This window comes from Kogia breviceps, chromosome 7 (genome assembly GCF_026419965.1).
Source record: "Kogia breviceps isolate mKogBre1 chromosome 7, mKogBre1 haplotype 1, whole genome shotgun sequence".
In the NCBI taxonomy this organism is placed as follows: Eukaryota; Metazoa; Chordata; class Mammalia; order Artiodactyla; family Physeteridae; genus Kogia; species Kogia breviceps.
Window position 1 is genome coordinate 19,508,229 of NC_081316.1, and position 18,629 is coordinate 19,526,857.

At 47.5% G+C, this 18,629-nt stretch overlaps 1 protein-coding gene across 14 annotated transcripts in view; it reads left to right on the top strand.

Moving 5' to 3' along the window:
* Window positions 1-18,629, top strand: part of PPFIA1 (PTPRF interacting protein alpha 1) — an 85,218-nt gene that overhangs the window by 61,273 nt on the left and 5,316 nt on the right. For 6 of the 14 annotated variants that reach the window (XM_067037795.1, XM_067037800.1, XM_067037798.1 and 3 more), the window contains 10 exons: window positions 143-315; window positions 728-821; window positions 7,706-7,787; window positions 7,880-8,080; window positions 9,540-9,602; window positions 10,112-10,138; window positions 14,717-14,895; window positions 14,994-15,091; window positions 17,012-17,187; window positions 17,906-17,974. In XM_067037795.1, the coding sequence (XP_066893896.1) occupies window positions 143-315; window positions 728-821; window positions 7,706-7,787; window positions 7,880-8,080; window positions 9,540-9,602; window positions 10,112-10,138; window positions 14,717-14,895; window positions 14,994-15,091; window positions 17,012-17,187; window positions 17,906-17,974 (1,162 nt within the window). The remainder of the gene's footprint in view (window positions 1-142; window positions 316-727; window positions 822-7,705; window positions 7,788-7,879; window positions 8,081-9,539; window positions 9,603-10,111; window positions 10,139-14,716; window positions 14,896-14,993; window positions 15,092-17,011; window positions 17,188-17,905; window positions 17,975-18,629) is intronic. The other 8 variants (XM_067037807.1, XM_067037797.1, XM_067037799.1 and 5 more) reach the window with 3 other exon arrangements.

Consider the following 18,629-nt stretch of genomic DNA (forward strand, 5'->3'; position numbering starts at 1 on the left):
GGAGCCTGCACCTCTTGTGCGCAGCGCAGCCCGTGAGGAGCCCTGTCTGTTGCGCGGCGGGAGAAGCGAGCGTTGTAGGGCATGTGGCTGCACAAGCCCCACCCCACCCCGCCTCGTTAAAGGTCGTTTTCTGTCCCCAAAGCTCGACAGGCTCGCAGGACGGCCCCGCGAGCAACCCCAGCAGTAGCAACAGCAGCCAGGACTCGCTGCACAAAGCCCCCAAGAAGAAGGGCATCAAGTCCTCTATCGGCCGCTTGTTCGGCAAGAGAGAAAAGGGCCGGCCTGGAGCCCTTGGCAAGGAATCGCCGGGACAAGGTGGGCGCTTTCCAGCCAACGCATCAGTGTTCGGAGCAGGCAGGGGGCTGCACACGCACCTCTGCGCGCCCCTCTGCTGCCCCGTCGCCACCGCGTGCTTCCTCTCCCACGAGCTGGGTGTTCTCCCGGGTCTGTTTCCCCAGTGGGTCCACACACGGCCCAGAGAGCACGGGTAACGTCTGCCTGCCTCGAGCAGCTCAGCGTCTCCCAGGCGTCAGCCTTACTGCCTCTCGAGCGTTTTCGTGCGTGTGGGTGCGCGTGTGCGTGTGTGTGGGTGCGCGTCTGGTCGGAAAGTTCACCTTTAGCGTTTTCTTCACTCTCCCTACAAAAACTCCTCCACCTGTTTACAGAAACATCTAACTCGGCCGTGTTGATTTTCTCTCAATATTTCGACCACTCTGCTTCCTCGTAGCTATTATTTCAGAGGCAGAAAACTCATCTCAGGATGCCTTGGGACTCAGCAAATTGGGAGGACAGGCTGAAAAAAATCGTAAACTTCAAAAAAAGTAAGGTTTTTGTTTTTTGTCGATCTCACTGAACAGTTTTCAGTTGTTCCTGATTTTTAACTAATGTTTATTGATTAAATGTGATATCCAGTTCTGTATATATACTGTCTTATGAAAGCTTAACCCAAAGCCTTTGTTGAACTGTACTTCCCGGAGGACTTAGAACACCTGTGAATTTGGGAAGGACTCGCACGTGGTCCTCATCCACTTTGGAGGCTGGTGCCGAGTCGTGCTGAGCCACGGAGCGTTCGTATCGGAGTGCCGGCTCCTGCACAAGTCAGCTCTGGGGCGTTGGGAAACTTGCTTTCCTGTGCTTCCGTTTTCTCATCTGTGAGATGGGAGTCATAGTACTACATACCCCATGGGGCTTTTACGAGCATTAGCTGTACAGATACATCTACATACACGTACACGAGGCTCCTTAAACAGTGCCGGTGCTGGGGAAGACGCACGTGTAACTGCAGCCACTACGGGGACTTGCCATTTGCTGCTCACGCCAGCGATCAGTCAGGAAGCTGTCACTTACCATGTTGCCCTTTTTTTCCCTCCTGTGGGGGATTTTGTATTTTTATCTTAAACAGACCCTCAGTTTTGCATTCTTATTAAATTTTAATTCTGAGTTGTCCTGATTCTGAAAATAAGCAATAACAGTAGGGATGGTTTTCTACAAAGGAGCTCGGGCGCTGTGATGGCCCAGGATCAGGCACAGAGGCACAGAGCGTGTGCACGTGTCTCTGGGTCCGGAGACGTTTTCTGACCCAGGACAGGTTGCGTGTCAGGTGACCACATCCCAAACCAGCGCTAAGTAGATGACCTGGATAGGCGGAGACTGTCCCAGTGAACTGGCAAGTGGGAAATAAGACGGAACGCTTTGTAGTCTCGGGTGAGCACGAACCTGAGAGTGATGGTGGGAAGGTGGTGATAAGGTGGTAATAGTGGCCCTTGAGACAGGGGGAAGCTGAGTGGGCTCTGTGATAAATCTGACGATGGGGAAGGTCATCCGGCCACTGTCGGGCACCTTGAGAAACCAACACTGGTCTGGAATCCGGGGCCTGCAGGCACTGACCCCAGGACCACCCTTGAGCCCACGGGGACCCTCTCCACTAGAGGCCAGTTTGCCTTTAGCCCCTCAAGTTGCCTGTTGATTTTTCTTCTGTGAAATCTGCCTCATTTTAGCTCTCTTCTCAGAAATCACAGTTACCTTGCCTGGCGTAGTGTTGATTGCGTTCCAGGGGAAATGCTGTCCCTGCGGTCATTGCTCACGACACCGTAGGAATACTCGGTCTTTGGTTCCCTGGAAGTGGAAATCTGTAGAAACCACTCAACAGCAAGAGCTGACTTGAGTGTTGCTGTCTTTGAACTGTAGAGAGTGTTGTACCCGAACTCAGGTAACTGCCATTCGCTTATGGGGACTTAATGTCAGAGCCTTTTGCCCTTCTGGAGTCATGCCAGGACCCTTCTGTGCCCTAGATTCTGCTGGGGCGTTTCATTTCACATCCTCCCGCTCAGCTGCTGGAGACCAGTAAGGGGTTATGGCTGCGCCGCCCAGCCCTCCCACCCTGCGCCCCTGAGCGCTGGTGTTTCACGTAGCGTCCAGCGTAGCATGAATTGGCCTAAAGGCACCGCTGTGTTTTCTCCATTTGTCTTGTAACTCTCAGGAGGAAGCTCGAGTGGTGGGCTGCATGTGGCAGGCGTCGCCGGGTTACTTGCCCGGCGTGTGGTGAAGTTCCGTGCACTGGTGTGTGTGTCTGCTAGGCAGGTTCCTCTGGAGCTACGGTGCTCAGGCTGGACTTCTGACCCTGTGTTACCATGGCCGAGAGTGCACGGGCAGATTGTTCTCCGCTCCTTCGTCACGGGCGGCGAGCTCTAACATGTCCCGGCAACGCAGAGAACAATGCAGAGTCCGAAGATTTTCTGACTACCGTGGGTAATTTCAGTTCTGTCAGTTAACCAGAGATACAGTTGACTTTAGGGAGAGTGCTTTATTTATAAATGTGAAAAAAATATTTTAGCATTCCAGAAAAAATATTGTTTGAATATAGTTTAACGTTGATGGCATTATCAATGGGAGAATCAAAATACACTTGTCAGAAATATTTTCTTTTTATCAAGCCCCAGTTTATCTCAGAGGTGCTCTTTTAACTGCTAAATTTACACAGCCGGCGCGTCCACCATTTTAGCGAATTTTCAAGATCTGGTGAAGATGAGACCTTCAGGTTTCGTGAAAGCTACGAGAGAGCACGGCGGGCACACTTGGTGCTGGACGTGCTCGGTGAGGCGTGGAGGCTGCAGCTGTCGTGGAAGTCGGCGTCCCTGACTGTCATCGCGGTGGCCTGGGCTCTAGATGGGCTCCCCGTGTGCGGGCACTTGCCCGACGGCGTTTGAACTCGACCCCGTTAATAAGGACCTGGTGCTTTAAATGCTGTCTCTCCACCTCCCCTTGGCTGACGCTGTCGTGGGCTCACAGGGGAAGCTGAGTCGTCGGGTTTGCTGTGCTGCGTGTGTCCCGAAACCTTCCGCGTTGCCCGTTGCCAGCTACAGGCTCGGAGCCGCACTGCTTTTGATGGGAAGCAGCGCCGTAGTCCTCCCGCCCGGTCCTCCCTCCGGCCCTGCGCCGGCCTGCGCGGCGGCTGCGTCAGTGAAGTGGAGCCCAGTGGGCCTTTGTAGGAGGTGCCGGGGTGTGCAGAGTGTCAGGCTCAGAGAAACGAGGCCCTGTCTGTTGTCTGGATGACGCCACTCACGTGCCATTTGAGCAGCAGAAGCTCACACAGCCGTCTTGTGACGAAGGACAGCTTGAGCATTATGGTGCTTCTGTGCTCAATTAGACCGCATGTTGTCATTCACCTATGGCATGACCTTGCTCCCACAGGCGTGCCTGTTCCCCATAGAACTCGGCGTATGTGTGAACGTCTCTCTCCCGCAACTCTGGTTCTGAGGTCACGAAGTGTGCTCTAGTAGTCAGTCGACGACTAGAGTGGGTGTTTCATAAATCCCGCTTGGGGCCTAGCATTTGATCCTTGAGGGGGCAGAGCAAGTCCCAGCCGAGTAGCCCCGCACGCGTGGCCCGAGCCGGGTGGGCACAGTGCTGACCTCGTCCCAGTTGGCCGCGGGGGAGGCAGCCCCCTCGGGCTCGTGTCCCCAGGTCACAGATGAGAGTGAGACAGTGAGAGCAGAGAGCGCTGCAGAGGAAGGAAGTCAATCCCAGCAGAAACGGAGCGGGTCCTCTATTTGCTTCTGGACTGTGGCTTGGGGCCGCGGGATCCCGGCAGATGGCCTACGCCTCATTCCCGCAGGGTACTGGCTTGTCGCTCAGCTTCTTCAGAACAGAGCTGGGGGCTTTGGGTATAGATTTAAGGCTTTTTGAGTCCTGTCACCTTAGTGCTCGTGTTTTAGGCTTGGGAGCTAATGACCAGAAGATGTCTTGTTTTCTAGAAGATTGACCTGTGAAGGAATATCTCCTTCCCTTGCAGTTAACTTAGCTGAGGACTAAATGCCTGTCATATTTATTTTCGTAGCTGCAGTAAAGAAGGAGGAAAAGACGGTCCTGTTGATTATTAGAAAGTGGTCATGTGAGTGAATGGGCAAGTTGGTAGGCTGTATACTTCGCATTTATTTATTTCTTCGTTCTTGATATCAGTACTTTTTTTTTTTAAAGAAACACGTTTGTTCCTAAGTGAAAGACTGAAAAGATTTTATTCTGCCACTCAACAGTTTTTAAAATACCATTTTTCGTCATAAAGTCTTTTTCTCTTGGCCTTTTGTTACCGATATTCCATTAGCAGAGACCAGGCGTTCTACTTCCGGCAGAGGATTTATCGATAGCTTCCCAAATAGTCTCCAAATAGCTGCTTTCATCTCCTGGCTTCTCAGACTGTATATGATGGGATTCAGTGAGGGAGACAAAACTGTGTGTGCCATGGCGGTCCCCAGATCTTGAACAGATAAAATTTCAGCAGTTGGTCGTAAGGCAGCCAAGAGCCCTGTGGTGCCGAAGAAACGCAGGCGTGGGAGCAGGTGGGCCTCCACTGAGGGGGCGTGAGCAGTTCCAGTTGAGAAGAACACTGGAACCAGGAGAGAGGAGAGACAGAGAGCCCCGGGGCCCGTGGCATTTCATGCGGAGCAGTCGCAGGTCCTGTCGGCAGCGGGCAGAAGTGGGTCCCTAGATGAGGTGGGGGAGGAGCAGCAATTTGTTCCTGTGCCCCGCTGGCGGGGGCGGGGGCCCCGCTGCTGATGCCCGCCTGCGGGTGTGCCTCCCCCAGCGCGGGATGGGCACCTCGGGGAGGAGGGGGCTTGTGCTCCCAGGCCATGGGCCGCCTCGCAGGGGAAGGGGCCCCGGGCGGCAGACCGAGACCTGGGCCGGCCACGTGGCCGGGGCCGCCTCGCCCTCTCTCGCTCGCTTCCCGCGTCTCTCAGCCGCGTTGTCCTGCCTCCGTCACCGTATCCCAGTGTCCTCAGGGCGCTGGCTGGACCGGAGCTCTAAAATCCCAGAAATACATCCATAGTAGAAGAGGCTTTTCATGAAAACGAACGTCTCTTGCCTGGACAAGAGTCCGAACAATGTGCACCAATCTCCAGGTAATGGAATCAGTGGGCTCTTTTTAACCCTAAATTTCTTGTCTACAGTGAATATCTGTTGCATGTTAAAAAATGAAGTTTCTGGCAGAGTGCCAAGGATTCAGCACCTGTTTGGCTCCCTTCAGAGCGCCGGGTTCTAAAAGCCCCCGGCCTGGCGGGTGCCGCCCCGCCCCCTCCCGGCCGGCCCGGCGGTCCAGGGACCGCACTCTAGAGCTCGGGCTGTCCCCGGCTGACGTGCCCCGGACCCGTCTGCGTCGCTCAGAGGCTAGTATGGCTCCCGTGAATGTTTCCATAAGGTGTGGCTGCCGTCTTTGAGGAGGAGGCATCTTTAGGGAAGAGGACACAGCGTTTGATTGAGCTCATTCTGCCTGATGAGGCCCTTCTGGCCCCACGACTCCTTCCAGCGTTGGGATCCTGTGTCAAGATGATCACAGTCTCATGTGGACTCAGTTTTTGGTTTTAATTTATGAATAGTTTTGTTTGTTTTAACTTTAAAAGTTTACTGGTTTCTTTTTTACTCTGCTTGAGCTATTAAGATACGTGTTGTGTTCTCTGGTATAATTATTCCTGGATAATACAGTATTTACTATTCCCAGGAAACTGAGGTTGACTTGAAGGAACACTTACTTGAAATTATATGTGAAACACTTTGAGCTTTAATTGTACATAGACTTCACAGTCTTAAGTCTAATGCTACTTGAATATAATGAAAAGCCGCTATGTTTCTTTAGGGAGTTCCCTGGCGGTCCAGTGTTTAGAGCTCCGCGCTTTCACTGCGGTGGCCAGGTTCAGTCCCTGGTTGGGGGACTAAGATCCCACAAGACGTGCAGCGTGGCCAAAAAAAGAAAAAGAAAGAAAGAAAAGCCACTAAGTGTCTTTAGAAATAAAAGATTCCGTGGTGTGATCTGCAGAAATTATTACAGAAAAATAACTAAGAACGACCTAGGAATTGTGCAGTGACTCAGGGATGTCCAGTCAGGTAAATGGACGTGTCCTTTCCACTCCAGTCCCATCTTCTCTCCTAGACTTTTCATTTTTAAACTAATTGGTGACTTTCAGAAAGGTCTGTAAGTACATAACGCAAAGAAGTACAATAAGGTTCATAAAGTTTCTTGTGTTATCTCTTACATAAGTATGTTATCCGTAGACAAAATCATTTTAAAAGATGTTAACATTATGCTTTGGGCATTTTAAAGTCAGGCACACAGAACATTTCTGACCCCATTTTAAAGCAGCGGTCCCCAACCTTTTTGGCACCAGGGACTGGTTTCGTGGAAGACAGTTTTTCCACAGACTGGGGGGGCCGGGCAGGGGGATGGTTCAGGCAGCAGTGCGAGTGGGGCGGGGGGGGGGAGCTCCCCCACCACTCACCGCCTGCCGTGCGGCCGGTCCCAACAGGCCACGGACCACTACCGCTCCACACCGCGGGGCTTGGGGAGCCTGCCGTAAAGGATCCCAGGACTCCTCGCTGCCTCCTGCCCTGGGGTAGTTGGCATTGCCATCAGTATCATAGGCTCACGGCCTGCCTTGTGTGCACTGGTAGAGGTTGTTGGCATTTAAATTTTCTGGATGTGAAGCTTGTGGGTTAAACCAAAGGATGACCCGGGAATTCCCCGGTGGTGGTCCAGTGGTTAGGACTCTGCCCTTCCACTGCAGGGGGCCCAGGTTTGATCCTTGATCCGAGAACTGGGATCCCACAAACCGCGCAGCGCAGCCAAAAATAAATAAATAACACCCCCCCCAAAAAAAAAGATGACCCAATATCTTAATTCAGCAAATACCTACTTAGCTAAACAGCAGTGCAGAATAAAAACGGCCAAAATCCAGCCCTTTCCTCCCTAGCTGTATTAGAACGTTATTAGCGTTAAAAGTCTGCATTGTTCTCTGTGGTTTTTGTTGTGAAATGTCGGGCGTTTCTGAAGCTCTCTGAGGCAGACTCCTTTGTTCAGACCTAGGTATGGTTTCCTCTTCCTACAGATTTGTCCTCTTTGTTTAGAAAGGGATGAGTGATTATGTTTTGCGTTGAATATCCTACTTTGGATATTAAGACTCTGCTGGGCCTTTTAAAGTTGGTAGTAATTCTTTAATCCTGGAATGAGACGATTCTGTAGAGAATCGTGGAGGGTCTTTCAGCATTTCATTACTCAGGCGTTCAGTGTGATGTGTTCCAAACTACCTTTCAGTGGATGGTTGAGAAGGTTGAAGGACAATGATGAGGTGAGGGGCATCTCGCTCCGGGGGTTTATAAAGAGGACACTTTGCCTCTGTGTAGTGTGGCTCTTGATGGTCTGAACATCTGTCACCTGTAGGCATGAACTGCTCGAAGAAGCCCGGAGACAAGGCTTACCCTTTGCACAGTGGGACGGGCCGACTGTTGTCGTCTGGCTGGAGGTGCGTATGCCCCTCTCCGAACCCTGGCCGAGCGTGCGAGCCCATCCGTACGCCCCGCATAACCTTCTGGCCCCCGTGTCTCCGGTCTCCAGCTCTGGGTCGGGATGCCGGCCTGGTACGTGGCTGCTTGCCGAGCCAACGTGAAGAGCGGGGCCATCATGTCCGCCCTGTCGGACACGGAGATCCAGCGTGAGATCGGCATCAGCAACCCTCTGCACCGGCTGAAGCTGAGGCTGGCGATTCAGGAGATCATGTCCCTGACAAGTCCGTCAGCCCCTCCTACGTCAAGAACGGTACGTTTCCGTAAAAAGAGTTCATCCCCTATGCGTGTTGCTTCCGCAGTTCTTTATAAACACATCCAGTGTTGCAGTTTAAAGGTTTAGCGTTCAAAGACATGACAACTTTTAACTTGCGGCAATTGGGTTGTTAAAAGATACAGCATTAAATACTGTCATGACAGCTTGGCTACAGTGGCGTTGTAATATAGAAATGGGGGTCTTGGAAAACGTAAAAAAGTAATCATCACAAATTTAAATATGGATTTAAAGAAAGTGAAGGAGAAAAAGCTTAGAGCCCAGGCTGCATTGTACGCAGTGGTTCCCTCGTGTGACTTGTCCGGCCTGTTGGCGCTTTCCATTTTGGGAGCTGCAGACCCTGGGGTTTTAAGAGCCCGTAAATCTGCAAGTGTGCTCCAAGTGGTAGACTTTGTGCTCATCCAGTTTTGCGCCACGTGGGGAGATCTTGGAAGTCCTTTAAGAGGGTCCTCCTAGTTGAAAACGTCAAACACTAACGTAATGAAAACGTGACTTGTAATCGGGAGATCAGAGCGGGCCAGCTCTCCATTTCTCAAGGGCAGACTCTGTACACCGGCTCAGTTCCCACTCTGCTTTCAGTCTGTCTACTCCGGATAGAAAAACCCGTGCGGAAACTAAGCCTCACAGACGTACTTCTCTGAGTAGCAGATCAACGCCTGATTCAGGGCTCACAGTTACCTTACACGAAAAGCGTGGAAGCTTTTCTGTCCGCTTGTCTTCCGTCATTTCTCAGTGGGAGCGTCGCGGTGAGGACAGTAGCCCGTGTCCTCACCTCTTGCACAGGTGCGCGTGATCTCAGCGTATCTGATCTGCTCTGTGCCCAGGTGTTTCACCAGAGTCGCCTTTTCAGAAATGAAGGTGCTGGGGGTTTTCCCGCAGTTTTTATCAAGTATCTCGGTAAAGGGAGCGTCTTATGAGTTGAGTTTAATGGACGGTGAAGATGAACAGGCCTCCCGTGAGGAACCTGCCCGCCGTCAGGCAGGGGCACCGCCTGCAGGGGCTCGGCTGTCTCGGGGCTGCTCAGAAGCGTCTCCCCAGAGCCCAAAGCCGGACTTCCGTCCTGTTCTTTGCTGTGCTTTGACTGGGTGAGACCGTCTTAAGTACAATGGCTTAACAGTTCCTCGAGAATCATTCGCCACTTTCAGAAGCACGCAGCGTTTTCCCTGCTCTTTAGATCCCACGTAGCTCAGGTGTCAGCGTGGCACAGGAAGCTCTAGGGCTGTCCTCCTTAAGAAGCGGGGGGTCCTGCCAGGAGAAGGGCCCAGCGCGGTGAGCGCCCGCCCATGTCTCCCTGTGGGCGTCTGAGACAGGGAGGTGGGTGGGGATGGCCTCTGCCCCACCCGCTCCCCTCCCTTGCCCTGGCTGACGTGTCTGCCGCCTTTCCCCTCTGTCACCGCTGCCCTTGCCCTGGATGTGGCCGGTCACGGGGTGCCCCTAGACCACAGGAAATGTCTGGTTAACGCACGAGGAAATGGAGACGCTCACGGCCACGCCCCAGACGGTCAGTCCCGCCCCATGCTCACCCCCCACCCCCGCCCCTCCCTGGGCAGCCCCACCTCAGGCTGGCGCCGTTCTTGGCCTTTCTGTGGGAAACAGAAATGTCGTTTTACGTTCGATTGTTCCGGATAAGTATTTCCTTTAGGTATTAGTTAAATGTGTGAAACACAATCCATATTTCATCTTATTTTATATTTTTTTCAGGAACTTAAAGTTGGTAGACTTGCTCCATGTAGAGTAGACTAATTGCTGTCTTCTTAGGGGAGCCCTCAGTTCAGCCCTCTGGCCCTAGTTTTCTCCTCTTCTGGGTGTGCTTGCCGTGGTGGGAAGTCTGTTCCTTGCATGAGATGTGGGAATTGTTGGTTTTGCATGAGTTTTGCATGATGCTTTGATTCTTTGACCCTTTTCACCCAGTTAAGCTGCACCTCCCCTGCAAAGTTAATTTGCTTGCATTACTAAGCTCACCAATACTAATAGTTATGTTCTTTTGCATCCCTAACCACGTAACATCAGGAAGATGAGGAGGGAAGCTGGGCTCAGGTTGGAGACTTTCTATAATGTATTCTTCACTATATGTACAGCAACAAAAAGAATTGGAGTATGAAAACTTGTAATTTACTTTTCTTGGCGTTTTTAACTTCTTGACATAGAATATTGTTAATGATTTGAAAGCATTAGCCAAAGAAAGCACAGGATTAAAGAGTACGTCTCATGGACAATTTTGAACATTTCTTGTGTGGTGCCCTGGTAGTTAATTCTCATTAACGTAAATTACTTTGTTTGATGCATGGTCTTTCCTACAAAGCCCTGTGGCTTCCGCAGCTCCTGAGATGATGTATTTCAGTCCCTGGTGGGGGTAGCGTTAGTTACAAAATCTACTGATGAGAAAAATCGTGTTCTAATAAATTTCCAACACAGGAGTTGTCGTAGAGACTCTACCTCTGTCAGCATGTACTATAGAGTGTCCTAATACAGTGTTGTTCCAAAGGCTTTCTTACTGATGGGCATTCTCAGAAATGGAGCCCATTCTCGCTTAACGTACGTGTTGAATTGTTAGGTCCCCAGTTCAGCTCTAGAAAAGCTCTGTCACAGCTGTTTTGCAGCTTTGCTTTGAAACCCGTTGATTAAGAACAGTGATTTCCCTACGTGCGATCCCACCGACATTGCCCTGTGACTCGCGACAGTCAGTCGAAGCCTGCTGGGTGTGGCTGGAGTTTCCCTGAGGCGCTCACTAGTGGCACCTGTTCACGGACCTTGAGAGGATAACCGTTTAACCAAAAAGCAAAGGAATTTTAAATCAGAATTTTCCTGATCACAGGTTGTTGGTTGAAACACCTGCTTCCCTCTATTTGTACTCCTGAAATAAAGCCAATTATATCACTTTTTAACAGAAGAGGAAAAGCTATAATATGATTCTGTGAGCTCCCCCCACCACCACCATTTAGGTATTCTGTGCCACTACTCCAGATAAATATCCTCATTAATTTTTTAACCTAGTCACTAATGACTATCAGTGAATTTGAAAGAGTGTGTTTCATAATTACTTAAGCATCAGTATATTTTACACTAAGAAGCAGAACTTGGTGAGCACCTGAATATAAAATTCCCTACGTCATGGGGCACGAAGTGTAAATTAAATAAGCTGGACGTTTGCTTTTCGCAACGGAAATATAAACAAGGATGAGCCCTACCGATGACACCAGAATTGCCAACGTTCAGTCCTCAGCGTAAGCAAGGACCACTTTCACTCCACCCCTCTCCTAGAGGAGAGGAAAGCAAAGAGGCTTCCTGGTGTCCGTGAAGCTGCCAGGGGCAGATGGCGTACAGTGCGTATTCCCTGTGGTATTAGCACAGTGACCAGCTCCTAACCCGAGGGGAAGTTTGAGATGCCCTTGGGCACTCAGGGGAAGAGGACATCAAGGTGTTGTCAAAGCCTTGGATGCCTTCATTTAGCAAGTAGCATCACCCAGCTGTCCGCGCGAGACTACACTGCCCACTGGTGGTACAGGATCGAACAGGACGCCATCACTCTCACCTTGTACGGAGTTCAGAAAACTGATTTGTATTTGTGATCATTTCAGTGATGGAAAGATAGACCCTGTAGAGTCTCTTCTATCCCAAATGTTCTCGGATCATGAGAGAGCCCCACTGTGCGCTTTTTTTTTCAGAGGCTGTGATGACAGCCTAGGAGGTGTGGGTCTCCCTGGGATTGAGCCTGATTTTTCCAGAAACCTATATTATCGACCATTTAGGTGTGACTAGAGTACTTAAGGAGTAAACAGAGATACAGAAGCTTCTGCTTCCATGGAATTCTCTGTTTAGAAATGTCTTTGCATCTTGTGTCTCTTTAAGAACACAAAATCCGCAAGCAAGAAAATAATACCAGATATTCATGCTGTGTCAGGCTTATGAGATGAGAGTTGGGTTTGAAAGAGTGAAGAAACATGATATTGTGATGATGTTCCCAAAATGTTTGATGTTTATCTCCACTCATGACGGTTTATAGAATTTTTTTTTCTGTTAGAATTTGACTGTTCTTGCTGGAGTCTGAGTCATTCCTTCCAGCTTCGTTGGTATAAATAATAGATTACAGGCCATATTTTTGAGACAGACCATGGTGGTAGTCGAGAGATACTATTTCCAAGGATTCCATAATGTACAGAATTCCTCTGAATATACCTTAGTCTTCTTGGACTGAAGAACATCAAGTACCTTTCTTTGGTATGTGTGTATATACATATAATGTGTTTATTTTTCATTGTGCAGACCTTGCACATATTCTGTTAGATTTATCCCTGAGGATTTCATGGGTTTTAATGATGTTATAATAAGTGGTATTTTTTTAAATTTCAATTTCCAGTTTATTTTTAGTATTTACAAGTATTGTGCATTTTTATATGTTGACCTTGTATCCTGCAACTTTGATAATAAACTCATTTTTATCCTTGTAACTGTTTTGCAGATTCATTTTCGACATTAATAACCAGGTCATCTGCAAATACCATTTTATTGCTTTTCCAATTCATATGATTTTGATTTTTTTTTCTTGTCTTATTACAGTGGCTAGGAGTTCCAATACAGTGTTGAATAAAAGTTGCGAGAGCAGACATCCTTGCTTTGTTCCTGATCTTAAGGAGAATGCATTGTATGTTGTCAGCTCTCCATTTTTTGTAGATGCTCTTTACATGAGGTTGAGGCAGTTTCCTTCCATTCCTAGATTGCTGAGATTTCCGTATATAAATGATGAATATTTATTGTCAGATGCCTTTTCTTTGTCTTTCGAGATGATACGGTGGTTTTTCTTTTAAGTCCTTTGATACAGTGAATTTCATTGGTTTTTCAAATGTTGACCCAACCTTACGTTCTTGGGATAAACCCTACTTGTCATGATATCCTGTTCGTTTAATTGATTATTGATTTCCTGATACTTCGTTAAGGAATTCTGCATCTGTGTCTCTGAGGGATATTGGTTTGTAGTTTTCTTATTATATATTTCTCTGGTTTAGGTATCAAGATAATTCTGGTCTCATAGAATGAGTTAGGCGTTTTTTTCTTCACTATTTTGGAAGTTTGTGTGGAATTGGGTTTTTTGTTTTTTTTTTTTTCATAAATGCTTGATAGGATTCACTAGTGAAGCCATTTAGGGTAGAGATTTTATGTGTGTGCGTGTATGGGTGGGTAGGAAGGTTTATAACTACAAATTCGAGTTTTAATAGATTCAGGTTATCTGTTTCTTACTGAGTGGCTTTCATAAATTGTGTCTTTCTAGAAATTAGACTATTTTATGTAAGTTGCTTAAAGTTGTTCACAGTTTACCGTTGTTGCTATCCTTTCAATGTCTGTAGGATCTGTACTGGTGTCCCCTTTCTTTTTTTTTTTTTTTTTTTTTTTTTGCGGTACGCGGGCCTCTTACTGCTGTGGCCTCTCCCATTGTGGAGCACAGGCTCCGGACGCGCAGGCCCAGCGGCCATGGCTCACAGGCCCAGCCACTCCATGGCATGTGGGATCTTCCCGGACCTGGGCACGAACCCGTGTCCCCTGCATCAGCAGGCGGACTGTCAACCACTGTGCCACCAGGGAAGCCCCCCTCTTTCATTCTTGACATTGGTGGTTTATGTCTTCTCTTTTTTCTTGATCACTCTGGTTAGTCAATTTTATTGATAACTATGAAGAAACTGATTTTAGTTTCATTGTTTTATTTTCTGTTTTTCTGGTTTCCATTTCGTTGATTTCTGCTCGTTTATTTTCTTCTTTCTGCTTCATTGATTCCTAATTTAATTCTGTTGAGGTCAGAGAACATACTTTGTATGATTTCAGTCACTTTAAGTATGCTGAGATTTGTCTGTCTTGAAGAGTGTTCCATATCCCCTTGAAAAGAATGTATCGTGCTGTTGCATGGAGTGTTACATAAAATGTCAGTTAGGTTAGGTTGGTTGATAGCATTGTTTAAGGCTTCTGTATCCTTGCTGGGGTTGGTTGGTTGTCTGTTTTGGCGTCCTCGTTCAATCAGTTACTGAATAATTGAGAGAGGAAGGTTGAGGTCTCTGACTATAATTGTGCGTTTGTCTCTTTCTCCTTTCAGCCTGTCAGTTACTGCTTTGCTTATCGCTTGTTTTAAAACTATTTTTTAATTCACTTGACTGACTTGGAAATTAACAGATATTTTGTTAAGGAAATTTGGAAAACAAAGTGTTAAAGATAAAGACAGCCAGAGATATTGTTAATGAGTAGAGTTAGATCAATCCTTCAAACTTGTTCATGAGTCGTGATCATTCTTTGTTGATGTATTATTATGTATAAAAGCTATTTCAGAGAAGTAATGTGTAGTCAGTTATAATTTTATGGTGGTTGTTAAATAGGTTAAATTTATGCACCCAAGAGAGTCATAGGGTTTTAATGGCATAATTCCTTTTGTATAAAATTTTGCCAGCAAATTTATAAGGTAGTAAATAAGAGATCGAGTTATTTTGAAATTATAAGCGGCCACGTTGTCGTTAGCTTATTAGCCTTTGAGAATATGTAACAGATTAAAAATCCAGTTTAAAGATGATATAAACGGCCCTTGTGGCTGCTTTCATGGGTTTTTTTCCTGAACTGATCGTCCTTGATTATTGAAAGCAGACACTGGCATACGGGGACATGAACCACGAGTGGATCGGCAACGAGTGGCTGCCCAGCCTGGGCCTCCCGCAGTACCGGAGCTACTTCATGGAGTGCCTCGTGGACGCGCGGATGCTGGACCACTTGACCAAGAAAGACCTTCGTGGGCAGCTGAAAATGGTTGATAGTTTTCACAGGTTAGTCGCCGCAAGTAGTTCTCACGAATGGGCTGAGAGATGTTTGACTGTTGCCAGGTCTAAATTTTTTCTGTTTTTTCTTTTTCTCTTGGAAATAGAAACAGTTTCCAGTGTGGAATTATGTGCCTGCGAAGGTTAAATTATGACCGGAAAGAACTGGAAAGAAAAAGAGAAGAAAGCCAGAATGAACTAAAAGGCTAGTGCAGTCGTGTTTCTTGCTTCCCAGTGTACTAGCAGCCTCAGTGATTTCCTGTTCTAAAGAAAAAAATCAGGAAATGGTTTAAGTGGAGAAAACGTGTCTGGCATCATTACAGAGGAGGGAGTGTTTTTTAAGACCCTCCTCTGTGGCCAGAGCGCTTGTGCCTGTGTCTGTCCGTGTGCTCAGTCTATAGGTCAAGTGTCTCAAGGTAAACATTCTTCCCATGACTCTAGAGATTTCCTGTTACTATGACACGTGTCTTGTTTCACTCAGAAATGCTTCTACACACTGTAGATAATTCCAGAGCCGAAAAGAACAAGACGTGCTGTTCACTCATTTGACTTAAGTGTGAGAAATGCTGCTCTGGCCATTTGTCAAAGGACTTGGAGGAGGGCAGAGGAGAGCGTCGCGTGGCTCTCCTCCCAGGCTGGAGGGCGCGGGCCTTGAAGGTGCAGTGAGAGCTGCAGGGGCCTGGCAGGCCGTGGGCCGTCCACCTGGGAGAGGTCAGATGCCTGTCTCCGCAGGGGAGCTTCCCACTCTGTGCGCCTCTCGATGATCAAGTCTGATAGAGTGCTTTTAAACAAGGTGTTAGTGATTAAGCTCAATGTAAAACCTCCCAGAATTTTCAGAAAATAAATCTAATGATATTAATAGTAATAATAATAGTAAGACCTATGGAACAAATCCAGGCACTTGCAAAGGTTACTTTCGTTAATCCTTACCATGGCACTGTGAGTGTAAGTGCTGTTTTCATCCCCAGTTTTTACTAAGAAGGAAACGAAAGGTAAAAGTATGGCTGGGGGGCTTCCCTGGTGGTGCGGTGGTTGAATGTCCGCCTGCCGATGCGGGGACGCAGGTTCGTGCCACGGTCCGGGAAGATCCCACATGCCGCGGAGCGGCTGGGCCCGTGAGCCACAGCTGCTGAGCCTGCGCGTCCGGAGCCTGTGCTCCGCAACGGGAGAGGCCACAGCAGTGAGAGGCCCGCGTACCGCAAAAAAAAAAAAAAAAAAAAAAAAAAAAATGGCTGGGGAGATGGCCCATTTGAAGGATAGTTGAGTCGTGATTGAGTTCATTTGAATCATGAGAAAAGCCAGAAGCCAACATTTATATATTCTATACCTTTATCCAGAAAAGGGCAGTGGAAATGAAATCTGTAAATCTGTTTCATTTGTTTTCTGTATGGTTTAAATGGTTTAAATCTTTTTACGGTTGACAGAAGCTGTCTTTGAAAGTAATTGGTGATCATCTGGATGTGTTTGTACAGAGTGGCTACTTTTAGCTCTTCTACTAGCGCAGATTTAATCATTTATGACTTGGCTTAATATGAAGTCTTCCCCCCAAATCTCTTAATATGCTGGAGAATATCTTTAAGTTTCTCTTTTTCACAAAAGAGAGACAACAAAAATGGCTTCAAGAAAAAAGGCTTCACGATTATAAGTGAGAGGTTGATGCTGAATTAAGCAAGGTGTCCAGATATGGTGCCAGCTCCTCCTTGTGACGGGAAGAACGTACATCAAAAGACTCTCAAGTCTGTATCTGAAACGTGTTTGTACCTAGTGGGCATTCACATCCCTGTGTGTCCTTTTGTTTCTGATCCCCGGATCCTCGTTTTCTATTCTCTAGAAATTAAGTGTACGTAATAACTTCATTCCTCTTGGGTTCACTTGGAGAATGAGTTCTAACGGGACAGTCTCCACTGGAGTGGAGAAGGGCCAAGCCATCAGCGCCTCTGTGCAGTAGGGGTTGGCTGCCCGCCTAGTGGTGTCTCTCAGCCCTCACGGAGAGGAGATCCGTGGCTTTTGTCAGGAACTGAAGGGTCAGTTTCACGGTAGGGATCTTTCTGCCGTGCCTGCAGGGTATGCGTGATGAGCACAGCTTTCAGAGGCCACTTTTAAAACTGTTTCTATTCATCTGCAGATGTGCTTGTTTGGAGCAACGATCGAGTGATTCGCTGGATCCTCTCCATTGGTCTCAAGGAATACGCAAACAATCTCGTAGAGAGTGGTGTGCACGGCGCCCTTCTGGCCTTAGACGAAACCTTCGACTTCAACGCGCTGGCCCTCTTGTTACAGATCCCTACGCAGAACACACAGGTACAGCCCAGACGCCGGGCCTTCACTGGGGCGAAGTGTGTGGTCCGTTCTCCGCATGCAGACATGTAGCTGCCTGTCTGAATGGAGACCAAACTTAACAACATCTCAGACCACTAGTAATCTCATTCCATACCAAATCCATCATGTAATAGTTCAAAATCTGTAATGCTTCATTCCTCAGTATTTTTGCCTATTGACTTTTCATTTTCCGTTGGAAGCATGAGAGTCTTATGGTAAACAAAATAAGGGGAACTTTCATTCAAGTCAATACTCTGGTAAGAGTGACGTGTATCAAGATGTAGTTCTTCCGTGGAAGAAGAAATACTCTGTGTGTGTCAGATGAAGGTTTTATTAATTTTGTTTCTACGCGTAATTGCCCTGTACATTTCTTGTTGACTTGTGGGCTCATTTGAGAATGAGGAAATTTTTTTATTCTTCTGCGGAAGATTGTATATCTTTTGCCAGTACCCCGATCTTCCCACCAGCACCAACCCACAGAGCACACTTTTGTATATAATTTCCAAGAGGTCATGGATCCCTCTCCTCAAAAGGTCATCCATGGACTCCATGTTAAACCCCTGATTTAAAATACTATCATAGTTAGAGTTTTTCTGTTTTGGTTTGTTTTTAAAGTCTTGGTTTAAAAAACAGTCTGGATATGCTGATATTCAAATGAGATTGTTGAAAGCTGTAGGGTGGTGTTGTTTTATGATTTCAGGCTCGTGCTGTCTTGGAAAGAGAGTTTAACAACCTTTTGGTCATGGGGACTGACAGAAGGTTCGATGAAGTAAGTTTTCAGCTTAATTTACATTAATGCAACTTTAAAAGTCATTATCTTAGCATACTTGTATGAACACGTAGTCAGGGTATTTCTTCTAAATGTGGAGACAGTTTTACTTTACAAGTTAAGCTTTGCTCTTAAAAATTTATTAACAAATGAGCTATTAAAAAATTAACATCTTTGGACTTCCCTGGTGGCACAGTGGTTAAGAATCCGCCTGCCAGTGCAGGGGACACGGGTTCGAGCCCTGGTCCGGGAAGATCCCTCATGCCACGGAGCAGCTAAGCCCGTGCGCCACAACTACTGAGCCTGCGCTCTAGAGCCCGCGAGCCACAACTACTGAAGCCCGTGCGCCTAGAACCCGTGCTCCACGACAAAAGAAGCCCCCTCGGTGAGAAGCCCACGCACCACAACGAAGAGTAGCCCCTGCTCGCCGCAACTAGGGAAAGCCCGCGGGCAGCAACAAAGACCCAGCATGGCCAAAAATAAATAAATAAATAAATAAATTTTTAAAAAATGAATATCTTCAGTAAGATAGGGGTTTGTATTTTTTTTTAATTTTCACTATTTAACTTTTGATACCCGTCAGAAGTATTTTTTTATATCGTAAAACACTGGTTTCAGCTTAGGAATGGAGTCTAAGTTGTGTTTTGGGGACCAG